This window comes from Gavia stellata, chromosome 1 (genome assembly GCF_030936135.1).
Source record: "Gavia stellata isolate bGavSte3 chromosome 1, bGavSte3.hap2, whole genome shotgun sequence".
In the NCBI taxonomy this organism is placed as follows: Eukaryota; Metazoa; Chordata; class Aves; order Gaviiformes; family Gaviidae; genus Gavia; species Gavia stellata.
Genome location: NC_082594.1, coordinates 58,728,148 through 58,741,902, shown reverse-complemented (window position 1 = coordinate 58,741,902; position 13,755 = coordinate 58,728,148). Strand labels below are relative to the sequence as shown.

The window sequence follows — 13,755 nt, the reverse complement described above, 5'->3', positions numbered from 1 at the left end:
TCCCTTTCTGCCATCACAGAACATGGAGAGAAAGGAACAGGCAGTTATGCTATGGCCGCACATACAAATTCACAGCTCTATACGCAACTGTGCCTTAGCAGTATCTTAGCTACAGCTTTTAGTTCAGATTAATCATATTAATGTAACAGACTTGTAATTTGCAGTAATTTTTAAGAGCTACATCATTAACTCTCTGCTATGTGTAAGCATCTGATAGAAGGCAATTAAACAGAGGAGTGAGGGAGGGATTCTGCTTCCAGTTCTGACACTGACTGCACTGTGCAGTCACTGCTATTTTCTAGTGCTCTTCCTTTATGTGATTGTGTCATGCTGTGATGTTTAAGACACGAATGCATCAGACCACCAGTGTTGCAAATACAACCAAAAAAAAAAATTAATTCAGGAAAGTTACAGATTTATACAAGTCCAGAACAATTCTTTCCCCCTTCTCTTAATGTGCTTATACGTTTGCATCTTCAGATGCCCCTTTTTCCCCATCTACCCTACCCTTTTTCCATCCTATTACTTAGCTTTACTTTCCTATCCTATACTTAGCTAACAACTAAGGAGAGTGAAAAATCATGGGCCTGGTGCTCTAGCTCATGCTCTGGTCCTCTTAGCTACCAGTATAGGAATGCAAAAGAAACCCACTCCTGGACTGAAGCCTGAAAGCAAAGGCAAAGGCGTACCCTTTACAGAGAAGGGTCCACTTGTTGCTACAGTGCTCTTCAGGGCCAGAATACTGTGTACAATTGTGACAGATGAAAAAGAGCGAAAAATAGCTTATATACTGAGGTAACAGGGCTAATATATGTACCGAAACACTTCATGTCCTAATGCAGTGGTTTTCAGCCGATGGCAACAAGTGCCCAGGAATCTATGCACCATTTCTACAAGAAGTAAATTCATTGATACAGTGTCACCCTCCACACGCATGACCTTTTCAAAGGAATTTGCACCACCACTGGACAGCCTTTTGGGGCCTTCAAATGCCCCCAGATGAAAACAGCTGTAATTGGTAACTTCTGTTCACCTGGGAAGTATCAATGAAAAGAGCTGATAGCTAAGACAGACAAATGAATTATACGTGAATGGTGCTAAGATGTCTGTGGGAGAGGAGGACAAGTTATTTATCTTCAGGAGTAATCATAATACACAGTCAAATTAGTTACTCATCTCCTGTTAAAACATCTTGCTAATTTGAAATAGAAAATTTAAATGTTAACACCTAAGCTATCAAGAGATCAAAAGTATTAGTTTGTGTTAATTATTTTAGTTATTCAATCCTTTCATGTTACTTTATTGTCAGGTGAACAAGTTCCATTTTGTCAAAAATTTCAATTTTCAAGTAATTATTTAGCAGGCAGTGGCTAGTGAACTCATTCTGAGAGTGCTGAAGGAGTTAACTTTCAGTTTAACGCTCAGTAAAATATTACCATAGAGGCTAAGGACTTGAGTTCTGTTTTTTTTCTTCCCCCACAGCATCCTAAATAGAAGAAGCTCAAAGGGAAAAAAACCCAAATCCAGAACACACACACAACCATTTACTTCACAGCTATACCTATACGGGAAATCTGTCATTTCAGTGCAACTAGCAACAACAGTGTTAACTGACCCCTCAAAGATTTGTTCCTTCAGCCTAAGAAAATGCTGAACTGTTTCCTCAGTAACTTTTTGTCACTTCTCCTGGCTAAGTTGTGCGTATGCGATCTTCCCTGTAATGAAACACAAGCAGTACAAATCTGAAATGCTCTGCAGAGAAGTGACCTTTCCACTGAAAGGCATATATCTGTTCAAAGTTACTTGTTTCGTGGAACAGATACAAAAAGAAATGACAATGGCTAGACTCAGCTTCTATCAGTGAAACAAAAAGATTACCTGCTCCTAATTCTATTTCTCTAACAAGAGCAATCCAGTTTGAATTGATAGAAAAAAAGTCTGAAAACCTAGCTCTTCCACAGCTGGTGTGAATCCAGAAGGTTTTAACAAGATTTTCAGGGAGGTTTTGTTGACTTTTTTTTAAGCAGCTGCAGTTATGAAAGTCTCCCCTGCTCACAAAGCCTGCTCTCCTGCAGCTTGGTATTTCTACCTTGCTCTTCCTGAGATTGCCAAAATCATGGAGTTGAACATGTTGTGACACAATCAGCCATTTGAAGCATCTGCTTTCCACTTGAATTTTATTTTTAGAATCTTCCACAGTCTTTCAAAGCACACCAAAGTTATCCTTTGACATGAAGTAAAAAATAAAAAAGGAAAATCTGAACAGTTTGATGAACTCTAGAACATAAGCAAGCTTATGAGACATCTTTAATTTATAAAATGACTACTGCCTTGTTTCTTTTATAAGCCTGCAGATACGGCTGCAAATGCCCATTTTCCACACAGAAACCTGAAGCTTTCTACCTCAGAGTTGCCAGTCGCAGGCTTAAAAGTGACAGATCTTCAACTGGTAACTCTGAACTTCAACTAACGCTCTCAAAGTAAAAAGATCCTAAAACACAGTAGTTCTGAATCCTTACAGTTAGTGTTTCTTAGGGACCCTGAGCAATCTGCTCACTGCTGGCCCTGCCTTGAGCAAAGAGTTGGACCAGACTACCTCCAGAGGTCCCTTCCAATCTATATCACACTATGAGTAAGTATTCAAGTGCTTTCGTGAAAAGCATTTTCTTTTGCCAGCCGCCAGTGTTTGTCCCTAAGTGCAGAGGCGATTCTGAATCGTTCTGGAACATTTACGGGCATAAAACACCAGGCTACATTTATTTCTGGTTGCAGCGTGAATCTGTGTGAATCCAATACTAGAAACTACTTGATAAGGTCCTTTTATAATTCCTGTAAGTTATCTTTTTAGATAAGGTTTGGCAAAGCATTCTCTTTCACATCAGTTTACGTGTATTAACTTACTTAATTCTGCAAAGTCCCTTTTATTTCAATTCTGTTCACCAAAATTGTGGTATCTGAGATTAATTTCATTAGGCAACGCTCTCAGAAGAGATCCATGGATCACATCATCGCATAATGTAACCCAGCTTACTTCCAGTAACTCCAGTCAACCTAAGACAATGCACAGTGGTTGAGGATCTGGCTTATCCCTGCCAGTAATCAGAAAAGGAAAATGTCCCCTAACTTACAGTCACTCCAGATCCAGTATCAGGTGCTCTGATCAGTGACCAGTGCTTGTTGTGAAAGACCAGAAAGAGAGCTCTTAACAAAGTATTACAAGCAGCTATATAATTTGTCCATACGGAGAATACAAAAATGGATGTTTTCTAAGAAAAGACAAAACTGACAAGTTAGATAGGGGTGAGGTGACAGAAGGGAATAAAACTGAGCATCTGCACCAGATAATGAAGCACTGAAATGTGAAGAGTCGTTTAAGAGCAAAAGATGTCCCCCTTTATGCATGAAGAACTAGCCTCTGAATACTAAGCAACATCTACACACAAACACTGTCCACTAGCTACTAAATGGAGATTATTACAAATAAACTCAGCAAGAACCATACGAAGATATTATGGCATGAGAACAGAACCAGAATTATAAAAAGGAAGGCAAACCAAAGAAAAAAAGAAGAAAGGACTCCAGGTTCAATCAGAAAACCAGGTGAAAAGGTGACAGTGAAAAATATGAGGAGAAAAACTGACTGCTGCTGTGCGCTGCATGAATATTTGCATCTGCCAACAGGCCATCAAAAAGCAAATTGGCACTAAGTCATAACTCACCATTTGCTATTTATATTCTCGCAGCGTTATGGTTGTGCAATTTCTATCAGTCAAAGTCTCCTTTTTGGGGATGGGGATAAGAAAAGGAGATATTTTAATCTACTTCTGCTACTGCTGTTTGTATTCGCTGAGTTGTCTGGTGCTTGATGTGTGCCTCATGCATCACTTTTTATTCAAAAATTGACATATTTATCCAAGAATGATTTTAACACACTAGCCTTATTGAAGTATGTACAAAGGCTTTGGCAGACATTTTCAGCCATGCATTTTATGGGGTTTATGCGCTGCCATGTAAAAGGCAACATTTAATTGTGCACTGTAATCACAGCCTTTTCAAGGAACCTTGCTGGAGCAGTGGAGAAAAGTTTACAGGTAAGCAGCCTATTACTAAGTCTTTCTGAAGGCTATTAAACCTGGGAACCAGTGGAGTCCCTTTAGATTGTACCAAGATTAGACAAAGACATACTGGTTTACTCACTTCATCCTAGTTGTACGTTTTTTCGTTTATTTTAAGCTGGTCAAATTTCACTTTAAAACCACAAGTTATCTTAGGTAAAATTTGGACAGATCATCCCACTTGCAGAGTTTGGGTATGGATGAGAATTCGACTATGGCAAAGCAGAAAGTGTCCCTAGGCAGATACGCCCTTTAAAAGTGATGAGCGTTTTCTCCCCTATACATCGCAACATGTGACTTGTATTACAATAATCTGATAGTGTGCTGAGGGAGGAGATCATCATCAGAATGAAGTTGGCTGAAGACCCAGGAGATACACCCAGGACTCCCACATCTTTCTGCATTGCTATCTCCTGTTTCTTTGGAGAGTATCAATAGCAAGAAATTGAACCAGCAGTTGCAAAGGAGTGTGGAGAGGCAGAGAGGACAAAGACGATAAGCAATATAAGGCGGCATGTTCTAGTGCCAAGCAAGAAAGAAACAAGAGATACCAATCAGAAAACCAAGGAAGTGCTAAAATATGAACCAATATAAAGTCATATTCTTCAGCATTTTAAGGGTTGGAGGTATTCCTAACATTTATTCTCTCTCCCACCTCTGCAGCTATGTACTTCCACAGCAGCTTCACCCAAGTCTGAACCACTGCTAACGTGGTCCTGTCCCGTCCCTCCCCTCTGTTGCCCCCACATCAGCATCTATCTGATTTTGTAGCAAGCTCATGGTTATAACTAAACCTGTGAAAAACAAAGGTTTTTATGCAGGGTTGCTCCCACAGGCTGCCTTACCACAGAGTCAGACAAGCATCCTTGCCAGCGCAGCAGAGGTGGGAACGCCACCTCCAGCAGCTGCTAAGGCTGTGGCTCCACTGGCTTCACCAGCTGAGCAACCCAGGTGTCCTGCAGATGCAGGAAGGAAGAGAGAGCTTGTGGCAGGCTTAAGGTTTGAGGAAAGAAAAAGCACGGGTGATGACCTCGGACAAACATACGGAGAAGAATCCCAGCAAAAAAAGAGACATCCCAAGCTAAAAGGCAAAGCAAGGTTGGATGCAGAGCAAGGAACCCACAGTAGGCAAATAAACCTGAAGAGAGGCATTTCAACAGGTTGTGTTACCACCAGGCAAAAATTGTTAACACATGACCATATTCAACTGAGAATGAATTGAAAGGGAAATGAATGGACAATTTACAACATTTTGCTATTCTTTTATCCTGTACTGCTTGAGCCTTTGTTTACACAGATAGCTTTCCATTCTGTTCAAAATAATGGAGGAAAGCACAGGGATTCCGCAATAAAGGTTCCTTCATCTCTCAAACAGGTAAGAGAATAAGTTACAGGGAGATATGCTTTTACTTGCAATTTAAGTTGCTGAAATTCACAGTGCTCTGAATGGCCATTCATCACGCTGTGTGATATAATCACATACTAGTAGTGCTTTACATTTGAGCCCAATTTTCTGATGTTTGCTCAGCGCAGGACTATAAGCTGGGTGTGCTTTGAAACGCCTAAAGTCTAACATGAGATTGTGCTCTTGGCAAAGCATCACACTTACGCTGCACTTCTTTAGCTATGGACAACACTTATTTAATTCAGGAGAAGGAGGAGGAAGGCAGCTATTTTCTCCCAGAAGATTATCCTACTCATTTATTATGCCCCTCCAGAGCATATGGCCGGAAGCAAAGATAAATGTTTTTCATACAGAGCTTAAGGAAAGTAACTTAAGCTTGACCACCTTGTGCTGACAAAGAATGGGCTTTAAGTAAATCGTGCCATGCATGTGCACCACTGCAACACAGCAGCCACGCACTGTTCCTCCACGGCACGCTTTATTTTGCAACTTCTCTGTTACAACTAGGACAGAGAAAAGCAGCACTACAGAAGGTATAATTCACCCACCATATCTGAGCTAGAGAGCATTGCCAGCCAACTATGGGGTGCGGGGAAGACTCACATATCACTTTGGCATGGTTGGGAACTAAAAGGAAACAAAGGAATTTCTGTGGAACAAGTTAGGTACCTAGATGACAAATGAAGTCTAAGCTATCGCCCTATGCTCCCCTTATAGGGATATACAAGCACCTCCAGAGAGCAATTAATCTCATCCTAAAACACATGTTCGAGACAGGCGTGATGAACAGCCTGTTGAAGGTACCATGTTTTCACCCTAACTATGAAGGAAAGAATGATTAGCTGAGGCTTTGACATCTAGTTTTAAAATCTTTAAAGCCAGAAGAGACAAACCTCAGTCTCAGGGGGAAGGCAGGAAGCACACAACAGGCAGTTCAGCTCCCCTCCTTCCTCTGACCAGAGGCAGAACATCCCTCCCATTGCTCCTGAAACAGAAAAACAGTCCTAGCGACATCAGCCTCCACTTCTGCCACTAGGTACCCACTCACCCATACACATACACTTTGAAGAGGAGAGATGGCAAACACCTCCCACTGTTCCTTGGACAGTTGCCACCTCCAAACAGGGTGGCCAAGTGGAACACCCTGTAGCTAGGGAGGGAGCCCATACAGAGCATCAATCCATCCCCACCAGTACTGTGCAAACCAACTTGCAGGCACAGACATGGTTACCAAAATTAACAGTATGATTTCACTGACCCCTTCAGCCAGGGCAGCAGTGTTCAGAAACGCTCATGCACTGCCTCTTCATCCATGGCTGCCCTTTCCTGTGCCAGCTCTGTCCTCCACTTTGTGCCGGCTCACGCATCAGTCCATGACTTAGTGAGTCAGCTGAACCAAGACAGGTTAAAAACCATTATTTAAGAAGCCTTTCCTGATTACAAATTAGGCTAATTCATTCAAGAAAATTACATTCATTTCCCAGTTATCTTCAAATACATCAGTTCAGTCTGAAAATGAACTGGATCTGTTGGCACTTACAATTATATTCCCACTTCTGTTCATTCTGCAGAGTATCATAACAAAGAAATCAGCAGTTTAAACAGCCTGCTGCCTTAGGTTACAGAAGTTTGCCTGTGGATTATTTTCTCTTCCGTTTTGAAAAGCACATAAATTATTAACACAAGTCACTAAAATTCCCTGTCTTTCAACAAGGACATTCTAATCATCTGTCAACAAAAATCACAGTTTACTGGATATCTACTAATAATCTTCTGCTGAGAAAAATGCAACTGATATGTTTCAGAATTATAGAAAAAAAATGCTGCTCTTGTAATTTCAGAAGATTCAGCAGGGTTGGTGTGACAATTAGTGAATATTTAAATGCTTGATATTCATTGGAAATAGTCTGACAGTGATGGCCAAATAATTTCAGGCATGAGAAGAAAAGAAAGTCTCAGACTGATGAATAACTGACATTTGACTTGCTGTTCACTTCCTAAACTGGAAAAAAATGCAATTCATATTGAATTGAAGTTGAAGCTGGCTAAGAAAGCATAAAACACTGTTTCATGTTTCTGCATTGCCTTACTGTCTAATGCTCTTTTTATAAAATTGTTTTATTCATTGGTTATAATATGCATATTGAGGAGAGGGGTAAATATCTAGGAAAAAGCAATTACCGTAACACATAAATGTCACAGAAAATAATTTCAACATTTATAAAACCGTGGCTGAAATTTCAAATTTAACAGAGTAACACAATGCTTGTGCAAATTTATAACAAAGCACATGTAATCTCTGTTGTTAAGTATTGAGACTTGCTAGTATTAAGCTGCTTCTGGCACACTCACGCTGGCCTGAAGTTGGTGGGGAGTACACTTAATAGAAGGCATTTTACCCACAAAGGGAACATTAGCCTTCACAGAGTCTTCACAGAGCCCTGCCAGGATCGTGAAGTCCTTCTCTCTGAAAATTTGGGACTTGAGGCACAGAAATTCCCTGCCAAAACACTACCTCCAAACTCCAGTGGAAGATAAATCATTGCAGACCAAGACCATTTGGTCTTTATTCTCTTTGTTCTCAGATAACCTAAAGATGAGGAAGCCTTTCTCTTCCAAGAGAAAAGCAAATTGAAATGAAATGTTTACAACTGATGTTTACTAAGGATTATACCCTCACCCTGCTTTCTATTAAGAGACTCCTGTTGCTTAAGAAACCAGGTGTTAATCCCTCAAAGCGGATGACATTTTCCAACCCTGCATATTTCACAAAGCTTGAGCACATTCAGAGGGAAAGGAAGTTTACATAAGACACAAAACAGATGTTCAATAAACTTGGGTAATCTGACAGGCAAGTATGTTTTGGTCTTTCCAAAAGACAGGCACAAAGAGGCAGCAACTATTTTCTTCCAGACACAATAAAGAGGACTGTGGTTTGGTTTTAATTAAAGAGAACAGATCCTACCTGAAAGAAGACTCCTTACCTCCTGTGATATACTTTGATCTCACCTTTGATGCTAACAGGAAAGAAACAACTCTGACCTTCTATTTAGTATCAGTAGTATCATTCCAGTCACATCAACGTCATTCACCCAGAGAGTAGGATATGATCAGTGACAGGCATCATGTCAGTCAGGGTTAAACCTGGTCTCAGTCACCGAATCATCCCAGCAGTCTAACATTAGAATCAGTCATGTCTTCAGCATTACCTAGAAAGGAACAACATTGACTCTTTCTGCATAGGAGTAGTTTTTAAGCCGATTACTTCTGGCACTGAAAAAACTATATAAGTAAATATACTATAAATGGTATAGGTACTAAACATTAAAGGGTTTTCTTCCCCAGAATGATCTGCAGTAGGTGCAACCATCATCCATTTTTACTGTTCCTTAAAAACTGTATTTCTTTTTTTACTTAAACTGGTTTGAATCTACAGGGGAGACCAAGCATAAGAAAATCCGTAAGTTTTACTATGGTTTTATGGAATCCATCCCATTCTCTTCCAACTAACTTAGATGAGACTGACAGAAATAAAACCAGAGCAAAATCAAGCAGAACTGTACACTTCTACCCTCTTTTATATAATACACAACTTCTATTTGGCTGTGTTGGATTTCACAAGTCTTACAGTAGAAGTGTCAACCTTTCAAAATGCCTAAGATCTACCTATATATGACTATTATTATGTGTACAAGGGTGAAAAAATGTTCTTCTTCCTTCACATTAGTCATTTTAGTTAAAGCTGTTGTCCTCTTACCTAGCAGAAAGGGACTGTGTTTGCTCATTCTATCATGTAATCATAACTCAGCCAAACACTAGCTGAAACAGACTGGTGTAATTTTCAGTAAATACAGCCAAACTGAAAATTAGAAACAAAAAGCAAGAGAGAAAAATCTATTCCACACTTGCATGCAAGCCCTCCATAAAGCTAACACCATGACCAATGGCTGCAAGTCCTGAATGATCATGAACTTTCAACTCATGGCATGATTTTTAGGCACTGATCACCTAGAACTGCAGCTTAAGTCAGGTCTTGTCTAAGAGTTCATGACAGACTCAAACTAAAGGTACAGAAATTCAGTCATAAAAAGCTGAAAACTTAAAAGGGGGAAGGATATGGTACATAATTTATCTTCTCATAGCAAAATAGACAAAAATGTGCCCAAAAAGATAATTGATAAATTTTACACTTTCCTTTTATGTCAAAGGCAGTAAATATGAAATGAAAGTAATATAATCTTTTTTGTGAAAGCAGCAGTGCCCACCTTTCCGCTGCCTCTCCCAAGTATCTGTATTTGCTTGAAAAGAGTCATGCAATCAAGCTAACTGGATGTAAAAGATCCAGGATTATCTATTCAAGCTTTCACTGGCTTTTGTGGAATATAGGTATGTTTGGAAATTCTGCAATGAAATATTGTTTGTTAACAGCAAGCAGCATATAAGATTTTTCTCCTGTACCCTTCCTTTTACAATACTGTGTTTGCAAAGATTGATGAAAAGGCCTTCATTGTGGCTTCTGTTCTTCAAGTCTCCCATACAAACTCCTTCTATATACTTTATGGGGTTTATCCTGGAAAAAGATATCATTTACAGGCCCATATGAAGCCATGTGGATCTCTCCTCCCATTTTTTTTTTTTTCTGGCTTGTGAGAATCTAATACAATGAGCCAGACATGTTGTAATTATATAGCACCAAAACACTAACACAAAAGAATCAACTTTCCTTTAGAAGGCCAAATGACACCAGAGTTACTTCACTTTTAAACAGCCCAAAGAACAGCAGTACTGGGGGGGGTGGGGTGGGGTGGGGTGGGGAATGGAAGCAGGTCATGTTTTTCTCCTGTTTTATTATATAGAGAACAGACAGAAATCTGAAGGATTTTGCTCTAATAAAACCAAGTCATCTGCATACGATGGGAGAAAGGGAATTGCTTAAGTGCAAGGGTATTGAATCTTGCCTCATGAAAAATAATTTAAAAAAAAACCAACCCAAAACAAAACAAAAGAAAACAGAACCCAACAAACCAAAACACCCCAAAGGCACAACAACCCCAAAACATAACAAAAAAACCCCCAAGAAAAACACCACAGATAATATCTTTTTCTAGTTTTGGCTAACAAGGGGGTGGGGGTGGGGTGCACGCGTGTGTGTGAACCTGTAACAAAAGAAACTGTAGGAGCAGCAAGGAAGGAGAACTAGAGAGATGGATAGTCCCAACTACTTCACTATTTCCCCCAAATTCAGGAAGAAGTAGCACCAGTATGTTTCTATTTTTACACAGACCTCACGAGCAAATAATAAACTGGCATGACTTAATCTTCATACTGTCCTACAAGACAACATTACAAGCAGCAATAAAATTTGGCCCATTTGCTAATAGAGAAAAAATGATCCAGCAAAATTCCTGAAACTGTAAGAAACACAAAACCTTCTCAGTTTATACTTGTATCATATTTGGAAGGTTATTTTAATAACCATGGCAGCTCAAGTTTTGGAAAGAGTAATCCAGACCTTCAGTCATACAAAAAGCCTTTAATTTTCCACTGAAAAGCCAGCCCACAGATGTGCTTCGGCAGGTATGTTTAACATCCTCTGCCCACAGCCACATTCGCTGCTCCCAAAATATTTTGTTAAAATTGTGTCACTTTCTTCTTCTGTGTATACTGTACCAATCTGGCTAAAAGCAGCAAGCTTGTAAATGGGAACATGCATTTTCCAACATGAATAAACATCTCAATTTAGATGTATTAAAAGTTTTCCACTTTTGTGAGATGGGACTAAAAAATTAATGCCTTTTAGAGCAGACTGAAAACAATGTGTATTGCTCGATTTGATTATGCATACCTTCAAGACAAAAGGCTTTAGGAATCTGCTCTAAGAGACTTTATAATCTAAGCATCCTGCAAATTTCACCACAAGATTTTACTTTAAAACCGACTGGCCTCTCCTTGAATAGAGGTAGTTATGAAATAAAAGCCTCAGAAAATAATCATACTGAAGTGATCTGAACAGAGTTTAAAACACCCAGGTCTTCCAGGTGTTGCTGAAGTTTAAAACCAGAAAGTAACCTTGATGTCTTCTAATATCGAAGATTGAAAAAATACTGTTTTCTCAAATGCCCAGAAGCAAAGCTGGAGTTATATGGGTGTACTGCATCCACACGTTACTTATGTTGGCTTCTAAACAACTTAATGAAAGGGACCTGGATCTCATAATGGTTCCTACTAAGTATTTGTTAAATAGAATTATTAACTCTTATAAATTGCACGTCATTTCCAAAGTATGGTGAAGTAGCAGCTGTGGAGGGGGAAAAAAAGGTTGCCGCTGGGATACTAGGGATATTTGTAGCACATAAGACAAGCAGCACAACTTTCATTAGCATTTGATAATTTAAACTAGAACTACACTTTTGAACAGCACTGATTACCTAAAGATTGCTAATTTTAGTCTGTTTGCTATGGATATTTGATAGGTATTCTGAAGGCCACAAAAGCATAACAAGTTGCTACATACATGAGCATTTCACTTGATGACAGTTCAATTCACACATACCCACCTGTCCAGAGAACTTACTTTCTACTACAACAAAATCTGAGACTGAACACACAGTTGTAGTTGGCTCACAAACAGCGGCAGAGAGACCAAAAAAGCATGTGCATGTACACACACACACACCAGACAAACTAAACCTTATAAATAGGTAAAAAATATTTTTTTTAATGAGGATTTTCCTAATCAGAATTCTTTCATCTTTAATACACGGATAACATTTTTTCAGTGACGATAAGCACTTTCACAGAGCACTATATGTGCAAGATCTATGTATCTCGCTAGTAACCCCCCATTTCACAGAAGGGAAAACTGAGCCAATGAAGTTACCATAGCTACGTAAAATGCAAGTAACAAAGAACAAAATATGAACTCGGGTTCCCAGTTTCCTATTCACTGAACCCTGAGGACTTCGGAAAATATACATTCCAGTACACTTTCATAACAGCAACAGTGTTCAACAACCTGACATGTTAATTACCTAAGCATGGCATGTTAAAATCATTAGTGGTTACTAATAGCTAGTGTAAAACAGAATCAGTCTTTGTATCAAAACTAATTCAAACTAATTCTTCTGATCACACACACACACACAAAAGCAGTATTAACTCTGTTTCCTTGACAAGTACAAACCTAGATTAATTTCAGTGGAGTATAGAGAAACTTCAGATGAGATTGCTTTGGTTCTTTCCTTGTGCTCAACGTGTGTGTGAGCACTTGGTGCCTGTAGGGGTGATACAAATTAGTGAAAACTTTGATAATTTTAAGTTACTGTCCTAAGGACTTGCCAGACGAAAAGAAAACAAATCTGTATAGGTCTATTGTTTACTGGATCAAGAGCAGAACAGCATCAAGGAAATATATCAACTGTTCAGAAAGGAAACCACTGATGTAATATTTGAAGAAAAAAACCCACCAAGGACTTTCACCTCTTCTGAAGCTGTTCAAACAGAAACAGAATAATAACTGTAATTTACAGTCACTTCAGTGTTTAATGTTATTCTATTGCACCATCATCTATTTAATGCTGATCTAACAGCCATTTTCTCCGCAACATGAATTCATTAGCCAAAGAATCTCAGTTGAAATAAAAAAAGAATTGGTTTGAAAACATGCATTTTTGGAAATGCCTGAATAATCTTTAGCCACCCCAACCTCCACATCCTTACCGGAACGTCAAAAGTTTCTTGTGTGTCATCCAGCATCTGAATTTTGATGGAGACGAGTTTTCCTGGAGGTGTCATAGGTGGTTTCTGTCCATGCTCCAAGGTACTGATCCCAGCATTTTCCTGAGCTCCTAACCGGGATCCTGCTGTTGGTCTCTGCTCTGTTTCACCCATGTTTAGGGAAACACGTTTCTTGTATCTGATAAAAGAATAAGGACAAAGAATACGATATCACTTACAAATAAGAGTTGTTGCACATATGCATTATGGCATATATATACTTACAGCTAATAAACCATATGACCATTAACAAAAAATAATAACTATTATGATTTTTTGAACCATTATGAAGACAAGAAAACCAAGCAATCTTTATACTTTTCAAAATACACAGGCTAATCACCTCCTGGGGGTAAGGGTGATATACTGGCTACAGCACTGCACAATGGGGAAATATTCCTTTTCTCCTGGAAAAGGAAACAAGACCACAAGGAAACACAGCACGACAGAACCCAGATT

At 39.2% G+C, this 13,755-nt stretch overlaps 1 protein-coding gene across 1 annotated transcript in view; it reads right to left on the bottom strand.

The window, feature by feature from the left end:
* FARP1 (FERM, ARH/RhoGEF and pleckstrin domain protein 1) overlaps positions 1-13,426 on the bottom strand; it is a 173,386-nt gene extending 159,960 nt beyond the window's left edge. The window contains exon 1 of the mRNA XM_059831559.1: positions 13,240-13,426. Coding sequence (XP_059687542.1) covers positions 13,240-13,410 — 171 coding nt within the window. The 5' untranslated portion in view covers positions 13,411-13,426. The remainder of the gene's footprint in view (positions 1-13,239) is intronic.
* Between the last annotated feature and the right edge of the window lie 329 nt (positions 13,427-13,755).